Source organism: Erythrolamprus reginae, chromosome 3, assembly GCF_031021105.1.
Source record: "Erythrolamprus reginae isolate rEryReg1 chromosome 3, rEryReg1.hap1, whole genome shotgun sequence".
Taxonomy (NCBI): domain Eukaryota; kingdom Metazoa; phylum Chordata; class Lepidosauria; order Squamata; family Dipsadidae; genus Erythrolamprus; species Erythrolamprus reginae.
The window spans coordinates 125,038,652-125,059,811 of NC_091952.1; the positions used below are offsets into that span (position 1 = coordinate 125,038,652).

Consider the following 21,160-nt stretch of genomic DNA (forward strand, 5'->3'; position numbering starts at 1 on the left):
CAACCTCTAAAGAGCTGACAATCAGAGGCAAGGATTCTAATGGATTATAGGGTTCTGTGGGAACAAGTTAAGAATACTTCAGAAGAATGGACCAAACCCATAAATTATCCTAATCCTAAAAAACAGTATCTAAAACCTGTAAGATTATTTCATTATCTGTTTAGTTCTTATTTCCTCCTGTAATAACATTCAATTAGTCTGTAGTGTACAAAATTTAGCTCCTGTGTTTTTTAAAGTTCAGTTGAACTTAAAAATGTATGCATCCAAGATATGAAAATAATTGTGGTTTATAAATATCCTTTTGGGCATTAATATTCACTTGTGATGCAACTATTATGTCAAATATCACAATGAAGACCAACTGATCCCTCTACAATTTCTTTCAAAAATACACTGTCGGTATATTGTAGTTTACAATTCCTTCATTATAGCAACGTAGGGAAGCTTAGCAGTTAATCAGAAGAGAGGAAACCTGTGGACCCATAGAGCATTCAAAATATTGTAAAAGAAATAAAAAAGATTTACACTAAGGAGAGAATACACCTAATTCCAATCTATGAGGTACCAAGCATACATAAGAAAGTTGGATTTCAAGTTTCATCTTCAGTGATATTCCAAAAGAAGTCACTATGAAGTTTTTTCCCTGCTTTTTCTTGCAATATTCAACTCTTGGACTCAAATGATTTTAGTTTAAATAAAATACTTCCCACAGTCAAGAATTCACATGCATACTGAAGGCAAAGAAACATAGAATCATCTTATAAATAAACTGTAAAAGAATCTGAGTTTCAATTAAAAGAAAATTTTGTCATAGGTTTAATGTAGTAGCCATGTTGCTTTGTTCCTATGCCTTCCCAGATCAATTTCCCGAAACAAAGTTATCAATTCTAGTCCAAGAGAGACATACATGCATCCTGTTTGAAAATTGCTAGTCACTTCATCTTCTCCAAAAAGAGGAATTGTTAATTACTATATGCACTTTCTATATTTCTATAAAAATAAGTATCATATATTTCAATAATAGTTATGTGTAGCCTTATTCTTAAGCAATTTAAAAATTTATTGAAAGTTTTCAGAACAAAAAAGATACAAAAAGAAGTCAGAGAAAAACCAATCTACATGCTGCTATTTATAAAGAAATTCATAAACGGTTGCATCAAAACTTTCTTGCAAATTCAAACATAAATACATGTGTAGGATTTAAATACTGTTGGCACACATCTTGACATAATTACTGAATTTCTTATTCTGAAGCTACTAAATGCAGAATGATACAAGAAAAAATTGGTAGCACAACTTTTTTTTTTTGCATTCCTATTTTAATTCATTGAACATCCAGGAAGGTATGACTAAGTGGTAAGTAAGAATACACTAAGCCAAGAGTTTTTCCCATACAGAATTTTCCTAAGAAGTCAAGAAAATGGCTGCAAATGGTTTTTAGAAACATCCACTTAATTGATTTTACCTGAAAATAAATTTTACTTAGAATTGGATTGTTCATGCTTGACCAATATAAGAGTTATCATATGGAAATATTGCAAAATATTTACTTGCAGAGGGAGGGAGAGAAAAAGAGAGAAGCAGTCCTGTATCAAACAGATACCTTAATGATGGGTTTCCAGTTCAAGAATTGTCCACTCCCCATGTGGGGAAGAACAATCTTCTGAAGAAAAACTTGCCACTGTGATACTTGCTGAAGAGTCATCCAGTGGAGATATTAATTCAGTCCACTTACTGAAAGTGTCAAACTGTGCTTTACCCTGAGGTTGTGAAGTGTCTCGTGCCAGAAATAGTGTTTGGTTGATGAGATACTGTGCTAAGTTAAGGTCTTCGGGAACAGAATTTTTGATGTCCAAGTTTGATTCCTGGTCAGATAGCAATTGCCTGAGAAGAGTCCAGTCCTGTTCGGCAAACTGTTGGTCTTCAAAATCCATATCTAGAAAATTCACTTCAGACTCCATGCTCTGCTCAAAAGCTTCTCCAACATCCATCTCGTATATTGGAGAAAGGGTTTTTGGAAGCCGATGCTCATACATGCAGGTTTGTGTCAATCTGTCACAATCATCTATGTCTCCTGAAATAATTCATAATACTACACATTGTAAAAATTGTACAAGTTTTTGACTTTCTTTGTAGTGCTTCTGTACAGGTTACTTAATTCAGTGCAGGAGGATAATTACAACCAAATAAGAAGAAAATGTAACTGCATACAAAGTTCACAAAAGATTGTAGCTTTTAAATTATTTATTTTTAAAAAAGTTAAACAAAATATGGCTTATACATAAAGTTACCATTGGCAATTAACAATATACTGTACCTTCAGAATTAGAAAAAATTATAATACAGAAAGAGGTAAGTCGTGTAAACCAACATTTAATGCACATGGATTTCTAAACCACTAAAGCTGCAACTTAAAAAAGGAAGAAATAGAGTATAAAGAGGAAAGTGGAACAAAATAAAAAGAGGAAAAGAAAGAGAAGGAAGACATGTTCATTGAGAACAATGACTTCAGCCAAGTCATCTTCAAAGTGACAAAAACAAATATTTCCCCTGCTCCCATAAGCTTATACTTAAAGTAGTATACTGTACATGCAAAGGATAGCTGCAAGCAAGAACAAGCAAGCAAACAAAAAGAAGAGTTACAACTTGATCAATTATATCATTCAGAACACAAATTGTTTGAAATGTTTTGATACACGGAATTTTTAAAAAAAACATTTAGGTGCACTTTGTGTATTGGATATTGAGCTGAATTCTTGTTTTAAGAAACATTGAAGTTATCTAACGATATGAAGCAAGCATAGTACATTTAGAAATATTTGTTGGTTTCTAAAGCATAATCTTTCTCTTTCTTAAAAAATGTTCTAACTAGCATAATTTAAGCATATCCTGAAAGTATTTCAGGTTGCAGACTAGGTTCCTCTGAAGTCAATGTTAAAGTCCTACTGATTACAACAGTACAAGACTAATCCCCAACTTTGTGCAAAACAGAAACTGTAGTAATCAATATATCTATTCAGTTTAACAATGCAGAACACTTTAACAAATTTATTGCACATCCCACTTAAATAATTTTATATATATATATACATACATACGTATAGATATATACATACATATGTATATGTGTGTGTGTGTATGTATATTTGTGAATCATATAGTTTTTCAACCAATGGATATATGAGCTGCTAATGTCCTTCAAGAATAGAACAGCAGCCTGCTCTTTATTTTATCCAATATCACATTACCAACTATCCACAGGAACTGCAAGCTACAACATATTCTTGACTATTCAGAATATGAAATGTATAGGAGTCTGCATAAAATTCCCAAGGGATTTACTAGAATTGAAACTCAGTCCCAGCATAAACTCTAATGTTCCATTCATACTTAATATTTCAAGAAATTTAACATTTTTTTTTATTTCTGTACATTACCTGCAAGTAAAGCAGTGTCAGTGAATTCAGGGGATGATGACTCTTTCATGTTACCTTCCTGAGCCAGGAAGTGAGTCTTATAAGGATCAACAGGTTTTGTAGAGCTGTTTTTCTGTAAGTCAGTATTATCACGTTGATGAAGATCCAAGTGACACGGTCTTCCTTGAGTTTTTGTGTCATTGTCTGAAAGTTTATTGCACTGAAAGCCATTACTTCCTTCACACTTGACTTCTGCCGAAAGTTGGCTGTCCCCGATTTTCTCAGCTCTCTCCATGCACGTTTGCTCCGTAAGTGAAGTAACTAGAGTATCTTTTACAGATTGATCACTGTCATAAGGATCTATGGAGGGCTTTTCATTTCCGTGCAACTTTTCTTTGTCATCTCCCTTACAATCCAGGAACCCGTCCTCAATCTCCAGTGAGTATCTTGAATAAAATGTTTTGCTGTGATGCTCATGGGAAACGCTATCAAACACATCAGAAGGTGTTGCAGCGTCCAGAGTACATTGCAGAGGGGTGTGAACCTCCACACCATCATCAGATCCCAGTTCTTCACATTCATCCACCGACAGCAATACCGAGCGCTTAAAATTTTTAGTGGCAGAGAATTCTTGACTTTCAATATCGTTTTCCGTTGCATCATCAAATGCTAGATTCACGATCCCATGGAACTGCTGAACAGGGACTTCTGGGGGAGGCATTTTGTCTACAGCGTTTTCATTTTCAGACCTTTCCTCCTCTGTCTCATCCGCCGAAGAAGAGACCTGATCAGCTTCTTGAGGAAATTGGGTTGGGGCAAAATTAGCATTACCACCAATGGATCCACTTTGTCGTTCTCCACCCTGATGTAACCATGTTGTTTCAGGCTTTTTTCTAGGGATTTCCTCATCACTTGTTGATATTCCCCTAAAGAGTTCCGAGCTTTCCTTTTTCATTTTTACTTCTATTCTTAGACTTGTATCATACATTTTTAGTTCTTCAGGTGTACTTGTATCACTACTGCTTCTGCCAAGGAAATCATGGCATAGCATGGTGCTGCATTTTGAAATTCCCCTTTCATTTGATCCCTCATCATCCTGAGAGCCCCCTGCATCATAATCTTCTGATCTTGGCTTTATATCATCTGATGATGTTGTTGCACTGCCAGTATCTGACTCAGGGCTTTCTTTTGGGTCAAGAGCGCTGGAACTTATATTCCATTGATCGGTAAATGGAGCTTCCGAATTTTCATGGCTTTCTGGAGTTTCTGTAGAATCAGTATCTTTGGACGAGCATTTTTCTGCCGCTTGCTCTACATAAGATTTTGAAGCAGGCTCTGAATCAACTGTAGCCAACTGTGAGTCAGTCAAGGCAGACTTATCAGACAGTTCATCAGCACTTTCGGAATCTATCACAAAGGTAGAGATTTTTTTCTCTTCTGGTTCAGAGTTTGAACCATCGGATAGCCTGTGTGATGAGCCATTCACCTGGCTAGTGTTCTTTTCGGCTTCCGAGGTATCAAAAGAGACAACTGATTTTTCTTGTACCAAATGGTTCTCATTTTTTCTTAAAGTTTCAAAGGAATTCTGGCAAGCAACAGACTCAGGAAGTGTTTTGCATTTTTCCATTTCATTTAAAGTCAAATGTGTAGCATTTTCATTAATGTTTCCACATGCAATACTCTGCAATTCAAGGGGACATTGCTCCAACTTTTTATTTATGGGAGATTTATCATCCTCATTTATATGAATTTGCTTAGCTGCTTCATCGTGCTTCATTGACATGTTCTGCTCTGACATGCAAGGAAGTTCCAAATCTCTCTTGAAAGCCATTTCTTCAAGGGGAATACTCTTTTCCAAAATAGGTATGTTCTGCCTTTGTAATTCAGGTAAAGATGTTTCACTATTAATTTTGTCCTCTGGACTGAATTTGTGATTGCCACATGGTTGATTTTCCAAAATAGGGTGTTCAAGTTTAAGATCTGAATTCTTTTGCTCTTCCCCATGTACGTTCTTTGGAAGTGTTGATTCACTTCTGGGAGGTTTCTGGTTTGATGGAAGTTTTAGAACACTAACTGTTTTCTGTTTTTGTTCTTTATTGTTTGTCATTTCAGTCTTCTTTGAATGAGTTTGGGTTTTGGCTGCTACTATTTTTGCAGTAGCTTTAACTGAGGTTGCTTGTGAAGATTTAGCTTTTTTCTTCAGTGAAGGTAGTGTCATATCTTGTGTCATACCATTCTCTTCATTCTGTTTTGGAGAAAGAGCAGCCTTAAGTGGATTTGACAAATCTCCCTGTAGACCTAAAAAAGGCAACATATTAGACTTATGTTATACTCCATTCAGCAAAGTTTATTATTCAAACAACCCATATATCAAAACAACCCATACATTATCAGTGGGCAAAAACAGTAATATTTTATAGTCCCCCTCCAAAAAGGGGGGGGGGACAAAGACCAGGAAAAAAAGTATATTCAAATAGACAAATCAATATTTCATATTCAAAAGAATTAACAGGCATTGGACCAAAATATAGGCCTGATTAATAATTATCTCTTTTGAGCAATATACAGTCTGCTTTATGAATCTTAATATAAAGTTTCCAGTTGGAAAGCCACCAGGGCTAAAAGCTATTGTTTCAATCATTTCTTTTTATCAATGAGTTTATAAGACTAGAAAATAGACACGGGGATTGATATGAGAAGGTAAAGTATGCCGGATGATGTCTGTAGCAATGGGAACCCCTGGGCTAAATCATCTCGACCAGCAATGGCATTTTAGGGACAAAGGAGAGTAGAATGCATTTAAGGTAGCAGGATATTGGGAGCAAGCTCCTTGGGGATCCAAGAGATAAAAAAATTGAATTTGCTTTGGTCAAGCATTCTTGATTTGATTCCCAAATAATCTTTCAAGAAATGAAAACACCAAACAGATGCTTGAAATTAAATTAGTAATTCAAGTAGTATAGTTGTCACATTAAAGTACATTTTTTAAATTGTAAAAATACATAATTATTTTTACATGAATAGGTTTTATGTTAAAATTTTCTTTTAGTTATTCGTTGTGCACTTAACTTCCTATATGATGAAATATACATTCTTACAGACTTGAGAAAATACTACTATGATTGTATGCTTTGCTGCAGAGAATGCAGTTATCATGGAATCACACTGCTAATTTTTAAAGAATATCCATTGTGTCACATAGTCACAATCTCCCCAACCTTTTTAATAGGTTCCAATACAACAGCCTGTTACCTTGGATCCCCTTAGTTCTTAACTAAGAAATTTATGCCCACAAAATATACATAATATTGTCCATTCAGTTGTTAGACCGGTGTGAACAAAAACTCCAAAATAGAAAACATAGTCAAATCATTAAATTTACCTTGATTTTTTGTAGCATTAGCTATATTCTTTGTCTTCTGCTGAGGTACAGAACTGCCAACTTCATTTGCCCTTTTCTTCACAACTGCTTGTGGTATATGTTCATTGTTGCCTTTCCCAGTACATTTCTTTGTAACACTGAAATTATCAGACACTTTGTTTTATTTGCAAGTTTATTGACTGTAGTTTCTAACCAAATGGCTAACTAAATTTTGAAAGACTTCAGCAGCCTCTATATTTTTCAATGATAAATAAGAAAGGAATTCATAAATTTTCATTTAAAGAGAGGCTCTATACAGCCATTGATTTTGTGCTCTGGCTATATATATAAACAGTTTTCTTTTCATTTTTTTTTAGTTTACGAACATAACTGAAATACAAAATTTGGAATCAAATACATGTTTCTACTAAGTAAACTTGAGATTTATTTTCTGTAGGGATTTAAAAACCTAGCACATGAAAAACAAATAATGTCCTTTTTTACGTACCTGTTGGTTGGACTATTAGCTTCAAGTTCATTAACATGTTTTTTGGAAAGGGCTCCATTAGTCATCTTCGTACCAGACTTTGTTTTCAAAGCTGAATAATAAATAATAAAAAAACAGAATTCAGAAAGCAATGAGCATTTGCTAAAAGTGCATGTATTTTAGCATATGTGTGTCTGCATACAAATCCAATAAATAATAATAATATGTGTGTCTGCAAAAGAGTTTGCATTCTTATTTATTTATTTATTTATTTATTTATTTATTTATTTATTTATTTATTTATTTATTTAATAAACTGCCATTCATGTCAAGATAATGGGACCCTGGAGATCCATATACATCTTGTATAAACGTGTTTGAACCAACTTTATCTCTTTTCCTATTCATGTTACAAACACTGATTATTCAAAAATCCTTCAAGCATTGAAGTTATTCCAATTCAATCATATCTTATAATGATTAAGATTTTTTTTAAAAAATCCTCATACAGGGTGTCCAGGTGGGAAGCATTTTAAAATTCACTGATATTTCCCTGACATTTCCCTGTAACGTGCAATTTAGTTAAGGCGCAGCCGTATGCTTAACCAAACGGCTAAGCTGTGGAGAAATATCGGTAGCTGAGGAAGCAAGTTGTTGCCACAGTTATGCTCATTTTTGCTTGACTCTGCCAGGCAGCACAATCCATTTTTTAACAACACGATTTTCCCTGACTTTTAAACATTTTAATAGTGTGGTTCTCCACCCCCCATTTATTCCATTTTTTTCACGAATTCACAGATAATTCCCTGATATTTCCAAAACTGATGATTCCACTGATAATTCCCTGATTTCCAGGTTTGCTGGACACACTGTCATACTATTCATTTGATTGATATATCAAGAAAAAAGAATAAAATAATTTAGCTCTAATGAAAGTTATGTTCAGGCAGCTTCCAATATGCCTGAAAGGTATTTCTTAAGAGCTCATCTGTATTTACCATTGCCATTTCCCCTTCATTCTTGTGAATTAAACATAAAAAACAATTGTGATAATTAAAACATCTTCTTAGAGTAATTAAAAAAGGAAAAATGTCAGTGTATGAACTCTGCAGCAAAATTAAAAGGGACTCTGATTATTACCTGACTGCTTTTTGCTCTCATCTCCTTTTTCCTCTTTGGGGTCATCTTTTTCATTGGACATCCGCAGATCTGGACTTGAATTGGTTGATTTGCTTAGAGTATCTGTGCTCATGAGAGAAGGAGATTCCTTTCCAACTGCCTTCTTCACAGGTTTTGCTTTAATTTGTACATTTGAGATTCCTGGAAATACTTTGGGGCGGGCGCCTGTCGTTTTACCTTCTTGGTTTTTTGATGTTTTGCTGCTTCCTGCATTTTTGTGCCCACTAGAAGGTAATGGCCGGTCAGAATCTTGTTTGGCCAACAGTGTTTCATTCTTAGCGTTTCCATTATTTTCAACTTTGGGCTTTATAACAGCTCTAGCCTTCGGTGAAGGCATTTTCTCTCCTATTTTGGATTCCTTCATCAGCTTACAAACTGCTTTTTTGCTCTCTTTCCCCTTTAAATCATCATGCTTCAAAGCTTTATTATTGCTATTCCGATTGGTAGCCGACGTGTGTCCAGATGCTCCTAATGCATCAGATTTCATTTTATCCGGATTAGCAGAGGGATCACCGCAAGGGTTTTCCTTTTTACTTGCTTCCCAAGCAGTCTGTTTTAGAGCACAAGTACCACCAAAGCATCGGTTTAACTGAAGGAGAAGGGAGGATAAAAATATAATAAATGATCAAAAGTGTGGGAGGATCACTGTTACTTGCCATGATTTTTAAAAATCATTTATACATTTCGGCATGGACCGTAATCACAGCATATTCTTATTTTTGAAAAATTCTGTATTGCTTTAATGTGCAATGAATTTTTTTGCGCAAACATTTACAACATATAATACTATATATTATAACTTATATAAACATTCATTCAGCCCAATTTTAAAATAAACTTTGACCACAAGTACACAACTAATCAATCTTTTCATTAGAGTTCTCAGTAGAGAATTGGTTCATAAACGGATAGTAAAACCATATCAAGAATTCTGCATTTAAATCTGGAGTCTGCTTTCAATGTTGAAATGCATTTTTCTTCTTCTGCCTCCTATGTTCAAAAGGAAGAACATGAGATCCTCTGGCATCCTTTGACCTCAAAATAAAGCATCAGGTTACCCTCATTTACCAAACTTTACTGTTCTAAATTAAATGATTATCAAATGTAATCAAATACATAGCTGATTATACTTTCCCCTCATCATGCATATACAGTATTGAGTTAAGATTCCCTTGCAAGAATATATCTCAAAAGATGGGTGACATCACAGGTAAGTAATGGCATGAATGAAGGGAATAAGTTCCATTTGCTAGCTAGCATACCATTTGCTTTGCAATGGAGGTTTTTACTCAGCAATAATAATAATAATAATAGTAATAATAATAATAATAATAATAATAATAATAATAATAATAATAATAATAATAATAATTGTTTATTAGATTTGTATGCTGCCCTCTCCGAAGACTCTGGAGATGCAGGAAAAGTGATGCAATAAATTACTGCTGTCTTATATAATGTGAGGTTGAATCTCAACATGTTGTGAAGAAACATTTATCTGCACAGGGAAGTCAATAGATGGATATTTGCTTATTACACAGTAATTATATGCACCTCAAAGCCATGCTTAACCCCCCAAATAATCACATCTCATGTTTGAAAAACATATGCACAAGCTTATGTACAGAAATGTGAATAACTTGTAAAATGTGAGGGTTGTGTTCTTTTACCTGAGAACTACTGAATATGGGCTTTTTGGTAGGTCTTCTGTCATCTCCTTTGTCAACAGCAGCTGTATAAGAAAAGGACATCTTTTTTTAGGATAGATTTAAAGAAAAGCGATGGAGGAAAACAAACCTTTAACAATATTATTCTTCAGCAGAAGAAGGGCACATACACTTTTTAAAGTGCAAATTAATAAGAAACAAGTCATTCCAAATGTGGAGATTACAACAACAATAATAATAATAATAAAACACCACCAAATGGTAACAGCTGCCTATGCTAGGTTCTTGGGAAGGACTTAATGGGTAGATAAAAATGCCAAATCCAATCTAAACATCTGGCCGGTTGTATGACAAAGAAAAATGCATAATTACATTATTTTATAATTGTTTTGAAATAGTTTATAAGAAAGAAAAATCCTAGTTAGTGGACATTGAAGTACCTGGAAACAGCAGAAGAGAAGACAAAGAACTGGAGAAAAACACAAAACAGAAAAATAATCACAAAAGAGAAGAATGACTAGCAAAATAAAACAAAGAGTATCAATAGTAATAGGTGCCTTGGCTGCAGTTCCAAAACATCTGGAACATCATTTGAGCACCATCAGCATTGACAAAATCGTCATCAGTCAATTGCAAAAGGAAGCTTTATTTGGAGCAACTTATATCCTGCAACAATATCTCTAAAATCATCAAATGAATTCTGCCTATCCCAAGGTTTTGGAAAGAATTGAACAGGTAGATAAAATTGCCAGCCTAAATATTTGGCTTATTGTGAAACCAACCATAATAATTGTTTTGGTTTGTACATCTTTAAATAATGTACATGTCAGGCCAAAACCATTTTAATTGGGGTCTCTGGCCTGCCACACTTCATGCTATATTAAAATGTGTTCTTTGCTACGGGAATTGGGGAGGGGTCGTTGCATGAAGGATGCCTGCATGTAGCCATCCATGTCTGTATTCCTTCTGGATTGTCAAGGTCATCCTTTGTCTTTGCACTTCTGCACCTGCATGGAAGGAGATGGGAGTTGCTGCCAAGTTGGCAGATGAAGATTGGTCCACATGATGAACTTGGGGGTGTGAGGAGAAGGGGTTGAATTTTCAACTGTGAGAAACCTCTGGGACTTCAGATTCGGGTTTCTCCCAGATGTGCCAACATGGCTCTGCTAATAATTTGGAACTCTGAGGAATACTTTGCCTTGGACTCTGATTTAGACTTGGATACTATTTGAAACTGTGAGTCTAACCCGAATCGTTCTTAAAATTCACCCAGCTACCCCAACTCCTGGAGGCGCTGTTCAGGGTCCTGAGCCCCAGTGCCAACGCAGCAATGGGCAATATAAAGATTCAGGGAAGGTGGAGGAAGAAAGGTATACTATGGGGGAACAAGTAGGGGACAGATCCTTTATGTTCCTTCCAAAGCCATGGTGGAAGCCGAAGAGGCTGTGGAGAGGGAACACCAATTAGGAGCTTGGTGCAAAACCGCTGGGCACACCTTCCCGCAAGAGCGGACCTCTCAAGGAGCAGTTGAAGGGCTGAGTTCTCCCATGGAGTGAATGTGGGAGCCACATATGGGCACGGGATCAGCCTTGGCCCATGAGTGGAGGCAACCAAGCCTCACTCCAGCCAGACACTCCGAAGGTGAGAGATCCCAGCCACCGTCGTGCAGCCAATCGCTGGTGGAACTCCCTGATCAGTTTGGATGACTAAGCGTGAGTTGGTCCAATCCCCCTTCGGGACCTGACGCCACAAGATGGAACTTGGCCCATCAATGTTCTCATTCCCGAGGAGGGACCCACTGGCCCAAATGAATAGAGACTCTACCTTGTTCCACACGGTGAGTAGCGAGACTCCGGCAAGTCTCTCCACTGGGGTGAAGCCTATCTGCGCAACTCATCGCCCCGATGCGCAGACAACCCAACTGCCCAGGCTTGGAAGTCTGCTGGCCTGGCACCAAGGATTGTAGAGACTGCAGGCCTCAAACCTGCCACTGAACCTCAGTCTTGTGCCGAGACCAGCCTAGCAGGATGGGCGTTTTTCCCAGGAATGGGATGGGTACAGTGTCAATGGAGCCCTGGCACCCAGCAGCAAATGAACCTCGATCCGATGTTCAGTGCGGCACCACCCTCTGCGGTGTCCGGTCCTGCCACGCAAGCCCAGTCACCACAGCCAGGACCCTTCCTCCCAGACCAGGGATAGGCAAAGTTGCCTCTTCTATGACATGTGGACTTCAACTCCCAGAATTCCTGAGCAAGCATGATTGGCTCAGGAATTCTGGGAGTTGAAGTCCACAAGTCATAGAAGAGCCAACTTTGCCTACCCCTGTCCTAGACAATTCATCTGGCGGGGGCAGGCAATCATCCCACCAGTCACACAAGTGCAAGCAGCTGCCCAGCCAGCCCTGGAGCAGCCCCTCGGTTCCAGGCCAATTTGATGGGGACCCCAAGAAACTCGCCTATTTCCTACACCAGGTCTTGGTTTACATTGATAAGTTCGGAACCCAGTTCCAATCAGACCAAGAGCTGATCAACAAGATAACTGAGGGGATGAATGAGGGGGAAGCAGCAGAGTGGGTGGCAGAGCTCCACAACAAGATAGCCCCAGAACTCTATGATGCTGACAAATTTGTCTGGCAGATGCGGGTCCAATTTAACAATGCAGCCTGGCAAGTGGAAGCTGAAGAGCAGATTAAGGGGTTGAAGCAAGCGGGCCGCCCAGCCAAAGAGTTGGTGTGGGAATTCCAAAGGACAGCAGGGAAAGTGCAGGACTGGCCTGAGTGACTCTTGGTGCACATGTTCTGGGAAGCCCTGGACCCAGAGCTGAAAGTCGTGCGAAATCCATGGAGTCCCGTGCCAGATCCAGGAATGGTATAATGCAGCCATTGTCCTGGATCACGCGACCGAAGACGCCAAGAAAACTCCAGCCTCAAAACTGGCCCGAAGGCCTCTGGGCTGCTGATCTCAAACAAAGTAAATCATGATCCTAGGCCACGGAGCAACAAGAGGCGTAAAGTGCTATAGATGTGGCCAAACCGGGCATCGGGCTTTGGAATGCTTAGTGCCAGCCCCAATTCTGCAGCTGAGAGCCAGGCCAACTGCAGAGACATAGGAAAAAACCCCAAAGCCACCGGAGCAGAGCTACCTGGCCCAACAAGGGGAAGAATCCCCTTGACAATGGGAGAGAAATCACCCCCCTGCGTAGGGGTGAAGGAGACAGTGGTGAAGATGACCAAATGGTGAGTGAAACAATCCACCCTTTCCTCCTTAAGGTGAAAATTACAGTGCCAAAGACGGGGAGAAAGGAGAAGTGGAGGCAATGATAGATCCGGGCTTCTCAAGATGCTTAATAAGCAAATCAGTGATAGAGAAGCTAGGGACCCGCACTAGCCCTTGGCCAGCCCCATCTGTTTCCAACAAGTGGATGGGTTGCTGATTGGTGGCCCTGCTACACTCCTCACCAAGTTGCTGGACTTGCAAATAGGATGCCACCATGAACTCATCTAGTTCATAGTTGCTCCCAAGATGTCAGAGGCAATCATTTGGGAGGTTGCGTGGCTAGATAAGTGGACCCCCACTATTAAATGGGAGACGGCTACCGAAAGCTAACCATGAGCATCAGGCCTTTACCCCCCACAGAGAAGCAGTGCAGCTCAAAGAAGCCAAAACCCCTAGGGCCAGACTGCCCCCAGCCGGCAGCCCCGGTGATTGAAGCCAAACCCCCAGGCTCCCAACAGGTGGCGATAGAATACTGAAACCTGGAAGGGGTGTTTAGTGAGGAAGACTGCAGCTATCTCCACCCTCACCGGCCAACAGACTGTGTGATAGAGTTTGAGTTGGGGACTATATTCCCAAAGCCAAAGATGTACTTGAAGACCCCAAAGAAATTGGAGGAACTAAGGAGAAACATTGATGCCAATTTACAACGAGGGTTCATCCAGCCAAAACAGAAAGCTTTCCTCTTATATTGATACAGTAATATGCAATAAAATTATCTATGCTTTTAAGCGCAACTGAAAATGAAATACTGTTTGAAAGCAAGATCAGTCTTCAGTCAGTCAGTATCATATATGAAATTTTCAAATGGAAATTGATTGAAACTCTCTGAGAAGGCACCTAAAATCGGAACTGATAAGAACTGATGAAGCTTCTTGGGTGAGAATCAAAGTGTTTTCTTCTTCCTCAAAGAAGTCCAGTTGCCTTTTCAACAACAAAAAAGTACCTTTAAGACAACCATGACCTGGATAATTGGGAATCTCCATAGACATTACACAAATTAATTTTCTGCAATGCTACTGTTTACGTAATGTATACTAAAAAAAATGCAGGCTGACGAATGTATTGTATATATAACATTCTTTGCCAAAATCCAATTTTTATCTATTCCAAAGAATTCTACAAAGCATACAGTTCTACCCATTTATTTATTGTTGCCTGCAACTATTACTTACTTATTTTATGAATATAAAACCTGTAAGAGTCAGCTGCATTCCCACCCTGCAGTGAACCTCTGGTTTCCTAAGGGAAAGCATAAGGCTGAAAATGGCACCTGGGCGCCTTTTATATTTTCTTAAGGGAATAAGAGTGAATCTTGCATATGCTGCATAAAATATAAATTAAAAAACATGTTCCTGTGGGAACCAATACTGTGCACCAAGTGGTGTTGGAGGCAACGTTTAAGCTTCCTAGTCTAATCTTTTTTTTAATATATGAGCACTGAAAAGGAATTTGAAGTAATCCCTAAATGGTATATTTTTAAATTGCATGCTTTTAAAAAAGTTTATGCTCCCACTCAAATAGCTCACACAGAAAAATAGCTCTGATCGTACAAAGCAGGCATGCAATATCACAAAATGGAATATTTGTTTTAATCTCTATGGATATTGTAATCAACCCGCAGTAATTAATGCTATAGACCTTTTAAAGCAACAAATCAACTGGATAGTTATCACAACTGCAGCTTGGGTTTCCCAAATTTATCACAGTACAATTATTCATATCAGGGAAATAGGAATTATGGTCAAAATTTATGCATAGGTTTATATGTATATATTAAAAAGCATTATTTAGAATGACATCATCTAATAACCTAATAAAATTGCAAGTTTGGACATGATTGATCTGATTTCAATTTCCAGGGGGGGGAAAGCTTAATACACAAAGCTCGTAAATAACACTTTACATTTACACTTTACTTACAGGACACTGTGATACGAATCACAACAAATTGATTCATTTATATTACATTGCCATTTTTTATGGTTTGCTACTGAAATGCTTTACCGGAAAGCTATGTATCTACTTCACCATACCAAAGAAATTACATGACAACAGTAAAAATATTCAGGGATGCCCTGAAGCCATTTTCAATTATTTCATCTGCAAGATTTTATTCTATACATTTGAAAACAAAGGACGGGAGAGGGGGGGGGTAAGAGAGAGAAGTGGGAGGAAAGCAGAGCTAGACTTCTTTTGTTTAGCTTCAAATTGTGCTGCTTAAATGTTTAAAGGCCACTCTGCAGCTTCCTTGATGAATCTTCTGCAGCAGTCAGACAGAATCATAGCATCATATCAATCACGAATTCAATGGACCCTTCATTTTCAACACAAATGAGATCGGCTGCTAAGCAAGGCATACAAAACACATTGCTACCACCACTCCTCCAATGAAACAAATGTATAAAATTCTACAACTCATATGTGCTTACCCATCCTAATGAATTACTTCTAATCATCCTAAGCCCAAAGAAAAAGACATCCTACCTATTTACAAGGCTTCCATATAGCTGCATAATAACGTTTGTTCACAATAGGGAGGTACAATCAGCTCGGCTTCCATACTTGAAGCGGTCTGTTTATTTTTCACAATCCTTACATAATAACCGGGAAGCAGAAGGCTCATCAACATGTCTTTCCAGTTAACATTAATTATCAGCTCCCATGACTTCTCTATAATAAAGGCTCAGCTGCCATGCAAAGCGCGTGGCTCCAGCTATAGCTTGCCTACCTGCTTGTATTCGCTCCTGATCAGATGCCGTAAGCAGTTTCCAGCCCTCTGTATGTCGAATGGCAAAAAATGACTGGAGCAGAAAGATCCACAGTTTATCACGCAGAGCTTGGATCCTGCATAGAAACCCCTAGGAAAAAAAAATCAGCAGCTGGAAAAAAAACCCTTATTGTCATAGCAACCAGTCATTACTCCCTATAGAAGGCACTTGCTCCTTCAACTGGCTTAGATATTAACTGCTTAGCAATCGCTTAGATATTACGCTTGCTGAGCAGATGTCGAGCTTTGCAGAGGCCAATTGTCCTGCATCATAATTTTGCTCTGCTTGAAGCCAAGCCACTCCCACAAATGCTGAAGCTCAAAAAATCATCAAACCTACCTACTTCTCTCTTCCCACTCTTCCAGTTTTACACACCAATCTCTTTCTAGCTTTGTACCCTTGGTTTGTCACTACAAGGTCAAATCCTCTAGGGCCCAATAAAGCATCTGGTTAAATTTTCACTCCTACTAAATTAGTCAACAACAGAAGAAATCTGCAACAGTATGGAGCATGCATATGTGTATGTGTGTGTTTGTATGTGTGTGTAACATATTTTTGCTAATAATGAAAAGGAAGGGACAGGAAAAATGGGTTTTATATATGTGTGTGTGTTTGTGTGTGTGTGTGTGTATGTGTATATATATATACATTTAACACATACAAAATATAGTTTGTCGGCTATAAATATATTACTGCCTTGCAGTGGCCCTAGGCTGGGCCTATAGGCAAAAAAAGAGGAGCTGTGACGTTCCTTAAAAATATACCAGGGTCATCCGACATAAGAAAAAACATATATATATATATATATATATATATATATATATATATATATATATATAATTATAATAACATAAATATATATGCATGCATGCATACATGTATGTTATTATAATTATTTTCAAATATGCCACCAGTTCATTAGGTCCCTGATGATAGAAAAAAACCCAAACTGCAAAAATACGGTAATTTCATAAAGGCAATGAAGTTTTGTAGATATATATTTTTCAGTACAAACTCTTTAAGAATCGTTTTCACTGCTAACAGATAATCATCACAAATATTCAGTTTCCAGGATATGAAACCAAGAGAATGAGCAATTCACTGAATAATAATTCTTTATTTTTTATATTGCTGATTGCTCTTCAGGGATAAAAATAGTGCCATCACTAGAATATAATTTAATAGAAAGAAACCCTCCCACTGGCAGGATCAATGTCCTATTTAATCTGTTACTGTCTATCTGGACTGTGATTCTCAATTCTAATTTTATAGCGTATCCATTTAGTTATTGATGGCTGAAATCTTTCGCCTCCCACATTTTGAAGCTGTGCTTCTATAGCATAAAGCCTTTTGTACACATACATTTAAAGAGATTACAGCAAAAGAGGGAGGCAGGATGAAAACATCAATTTCTCTGATTTAGAGCAAATTAATCCCATTTTATTTTTTTTTAAAAGCACACGAAGACAGATGTATTAGCAAGCCTGCAAGCCTTAATCATTTCAGCTATCTTCAGGATTACATTTAGAATGATGAGTTTAAGCAGCAAAAGAAGGTCTCCAGTCCTCCAAATTCCAATTGTTAGGGGCAGCCAGATGATTTTCCATTGCACTTTGGTAATTAAAATAGGGCTTGGAAGCACATCAGTATCAGTTTTAACTTTCAATGCTTCTAAGAATTTGAGCTCCTCAGTTTCCTTTTAAGCATCCCACCCTTATTCTTTTCAATGTGATAGCTCTCTTCCAAAAGGATCCGGCTAAAGAGAAATCATAGTGTTATGAAGGCAAAGCTTGAAAGAACCAAGAGTGAAGGAGAATTAAAGAAAGAGCAATTAATCAGTAGAAGTGAAGGACTGCAGAGAAGAATGAGTGGACAGCACAATCTGGATGTAAAGCTAGCTCCTTAGTAGACCAAGCCACAGCTCAGGCTCTGGTACAGCTGAAGGGGCACAAACAATGGGCCCTTACTGAATTCTTCACAGTGGCAAGTACTGAACAGATCTACTGTTGTTAACTGGATGTGGCCCAAGAATTGACAGCCATGTGTGGCTTAGGCCAGTGTTTCCCAACCTTGGTAACTTGAAGATATCTGGACTTCAACTTCCAGAATTCCCCAGCCAGCAAATGCTGGCTGGGGATTTCTGGGAGTTGAAGTCCAGATATCTTCAAGTTGCCAAGGTTGGGAAACACTGGCTTAGGCCACTTGAGACCACCCCAGCACTCATCATGGAAGTGCTTTTCCCTCAGGTACAAAGGTGAAGCAAAGCTTTGACAAGGAATCACCATCCACTATCACTAAAAAAAATGCTGTAGCAAGGATGTGGCAATGGTGCCAGCTCTCATCACCCAGTAACACACCAAATTTTAATCCAAAGGAAGAATAGTCAAGTAACCCCTGGAGTAGTGAGTCCCCTGGAGAAGGGCGGCCTAGAAATCCAATCAATCAACCAATCAATCAACCAATCAATCAATCACGCTCTGTGTCCAAAAGACCAGTTAGAGAAAATGTCTGGGAAAGGATCATTATGTGGGGAGTGTGAACAAGGAAATACCTCTATCTTGCTACAGGCTTTGGTGAGGATCAGCTAGGATATAAGAACTTGAAATATTACACACAAGGGAGTTAAAATACAAAACAATAAGAGAAACAAACTCCAAGCAAGAAGTGTAGGATTAAAACAGCCATATATACAATGTAAATAACATGTCATATAGGATTGGTTATCAGATGATACAGGAAGGCAGTTTTAGGAAAAGCTGTAGTATTATTAGGAAAAGTATTCAACAAACACATAAAAAAGGGAGACACGAAATGTGAAAAATGAAAACAAACAGGCTCATTATTATGCAACTTCAATTTTGGAAGCAAATCTTTATTTTGTACAATTTTCTAATACAGTGATCCCTCGGTTAGCGCGGGGGTTACGTTCCAAGACCTCCCGCGCTAACCGATTTCCGCGTTATACTGGATGCGGAAGTAAAAACACCATCTGCGCATGCGCGCCCTTTGTTCCATGGCCACACATGCGCAGAAGGTGGAGCGACGCAAGTTCGGAGGCTGGCAATGCAATGGTGATTTTTCCGGGCTCCTCGCCGCTACCCACAGGGCAGCGCTGGCGGCAATGGCAATGGCAACCCTCCCTCCTTCCCTCCTTCCCTTCTCTCCCTCCCTCCTTCCCTCCTTCCTTCCTCTCACCGGCTTTCTTGGGGCAGCGCTGGCGGCAATGGCAATGGCAACCCTCCCTCCTTCCCTTCTCTCCCTCCCTCCCTCCCTCCTTCCTTCCTCTCACCGGCTTTCTTGGGGCAGCGCTGGCGGCAATGGCAATGGCAACCCTCCCTCCTTCCCTTCTCTCCCTCCCTCCTTCCTTCCCTCCTTCCCTTCTCTCCCTCAGTATGACGTCATCGGGCGGGAAAAACTGTGGTGTAGGAAAAAAAATGCGGACTTATTTTTTAATTAATATTTTTTGAAAAACCGCGTTGCAGCGTTTCGCGCTAATCGAGAACGCGCAAATCGAGGGATCACTGTAAAGGCTTTCAACTTAAAGAATTGTTTTGTCTCCTGTGGTTCTGTCACCATCTCCCAAAATGGAGATGTAATAGACCATTTTCACTTTATGATCTATGCTGATCTTCTAAAATGCCTTACTTTAAAGACAACTATCCTGACAAGAGAGGGGGCTCGGGGGGGGGGGGGGAGGGACTGAGACTTTTCTACAATGACTCCATGCATGTTCATATGCAAGGTCTTTCATTGCATACTTTCAGTATAGCTTTTATTCTTAATGTTTTATAGTTGCAATGGTATTTGAATTTGATATTGTTTAATTAATTGTTTTAACTCCTAGCATTTTAGAGCTGTATCATGATTATTTTATGTTTCTGCCCTTAAAGTTTGGTTTGGAAGGTCCTAATAAAAACAAAAGAAAACAAAAGAAAACTGAATTCACGTTTCTGTTAATTTTTAAAACCTACCATTTCATTCACATTGGAAGAGCTTAGCAAACTGTCCACTGCTATAAGAAGGCAACAGCTATTTTCGATAGTAACCTCTTTTTTGACTGCTTCAAGCACTTGATCAAGAAGATCCGGTTTGCTGCTCATGGCCTGAGCCTGGAAGATTTGACCAGAAAAACCAGATCAGCTGAAACCAAAACTGAACAATGCATTTTGGTGGGTGGATCTAAAAAGAGAACATGTGTGGGACATATGCTTGTCTTTATGTCCATGGATCCTTTGTATGCTAGTTCTTCACACAAACACGAATATGCTAGAATACATGAGTCAGGCTTAATCTACAGACTTGTATCTTACTTTGGCAAACTCTCCTTGATTATTTTCATTTTCTTTTTAACGACTGATTTATTATGCTTGTTTGCTGCCCATCTCATTGTAAAATGTCTCTGGGAGGCACGCAGCATTAAAATGACACCATAAATATATGAATACATATATAAAATCATATTAAAATTACAATAGGATACAAGTTCTTATTTTATTGTTGTGTTAATCCGTTGACGGATGACTAATAAAACACTCTTAGGAACATGTATTCAGAATTAATTACACAAAACTGGAAAGGAGTTATTCTAAGATAAGTGAATACAGAATTGCTGCCTAAATATTGTGTCCCCTGGTTAGTCTGGTGGAAGTAATGCAGACCATTTGCTTTCTTCCTATCTATTGCCACATAAATAATAAGTAGAATCTCGTACTGGAAAAATAAATAAAAACAACTGTCCTACTTAACATGATATTGTTTACTGCAAGTGTTAATACTGTAACTCTTGAAGCAGCCTTCCCCAATGATACCGTTATGGCTATTATGGGAATTGCTGTTCCACAGTTCTGGAAGGCACCAGATTAGAGATTTCTCTGGAGAGTAATTGCTATGTTTTAAGCTAGCGGGCTTCCCGGGGCAACTTGTTGGCAGTAAACAATGTGCCGTAACAAATGGGAAAGTGGGATTGTCTCATGGTACAGTCTTACGAAAGTTAGAAAAACCTGGAAA

General features: G+C 38.4%; 1 protein-coding gene across 2 annotated transcripts in view; it reads right to left on the reverse strand.

Annotated features, from left to right (window-relative positions):
* Nucleotides 1-1,039: 1,039 nt before the first annotated feature.
* BTBD8 (BTB domain containing 8) overlaps nucleotides 1,040-21,160 on the reverse strand; it is a 57,420-nt gene continuing 37,299 nt past the window's right edge. Inside the window, exons 11-18 of one of the 2 annotated variants that reach the window (XM_070746558.1) lie at nucleotides 20,125-20,262; nucleotides 16,114-16,243; nucleotides 10,114-10,175; nucleotides 8,405-9,032; nucleotides 7,286-7,376; nucleotides 6,799-6,935; nucleotides 3,438-5,714; nucleotides 1,040-2,074 (exon numbers count right to left, since the gene is read on the reverse strand). In XM_070746558.1, coding sequence (XP_070602659.1) covers nucleotides 1,605-2,074; nucleotides 3,438-5,714; nucleotides 6,799-6,935; nucleotides 7,286-7,376; nucleotides 8,405-9,032; nucleotides 10,114-10,175; nucleotides 16,114-16,243; nucleotides 20,125-20,262 — 3,933 coding nt within the window. In that variant the 3' untranslated portion in view covers nucleotides 1,040-1,604. Of the gene's footprint in view, nucleotides 2,603-3,437; nucleotides 5,715-6,798; nucleotides 6,936-7,285; nucleotides 7,377-8,404; nucleotides 9,033-10,113; nucleotides 10,176-16,113; nucleotides 16,244-20,124; nucleotides 20,263-21,160 lie in introns of both variants that reach the window. The other variant, XM_070746559.1, reaches the window with a different exon arrangement.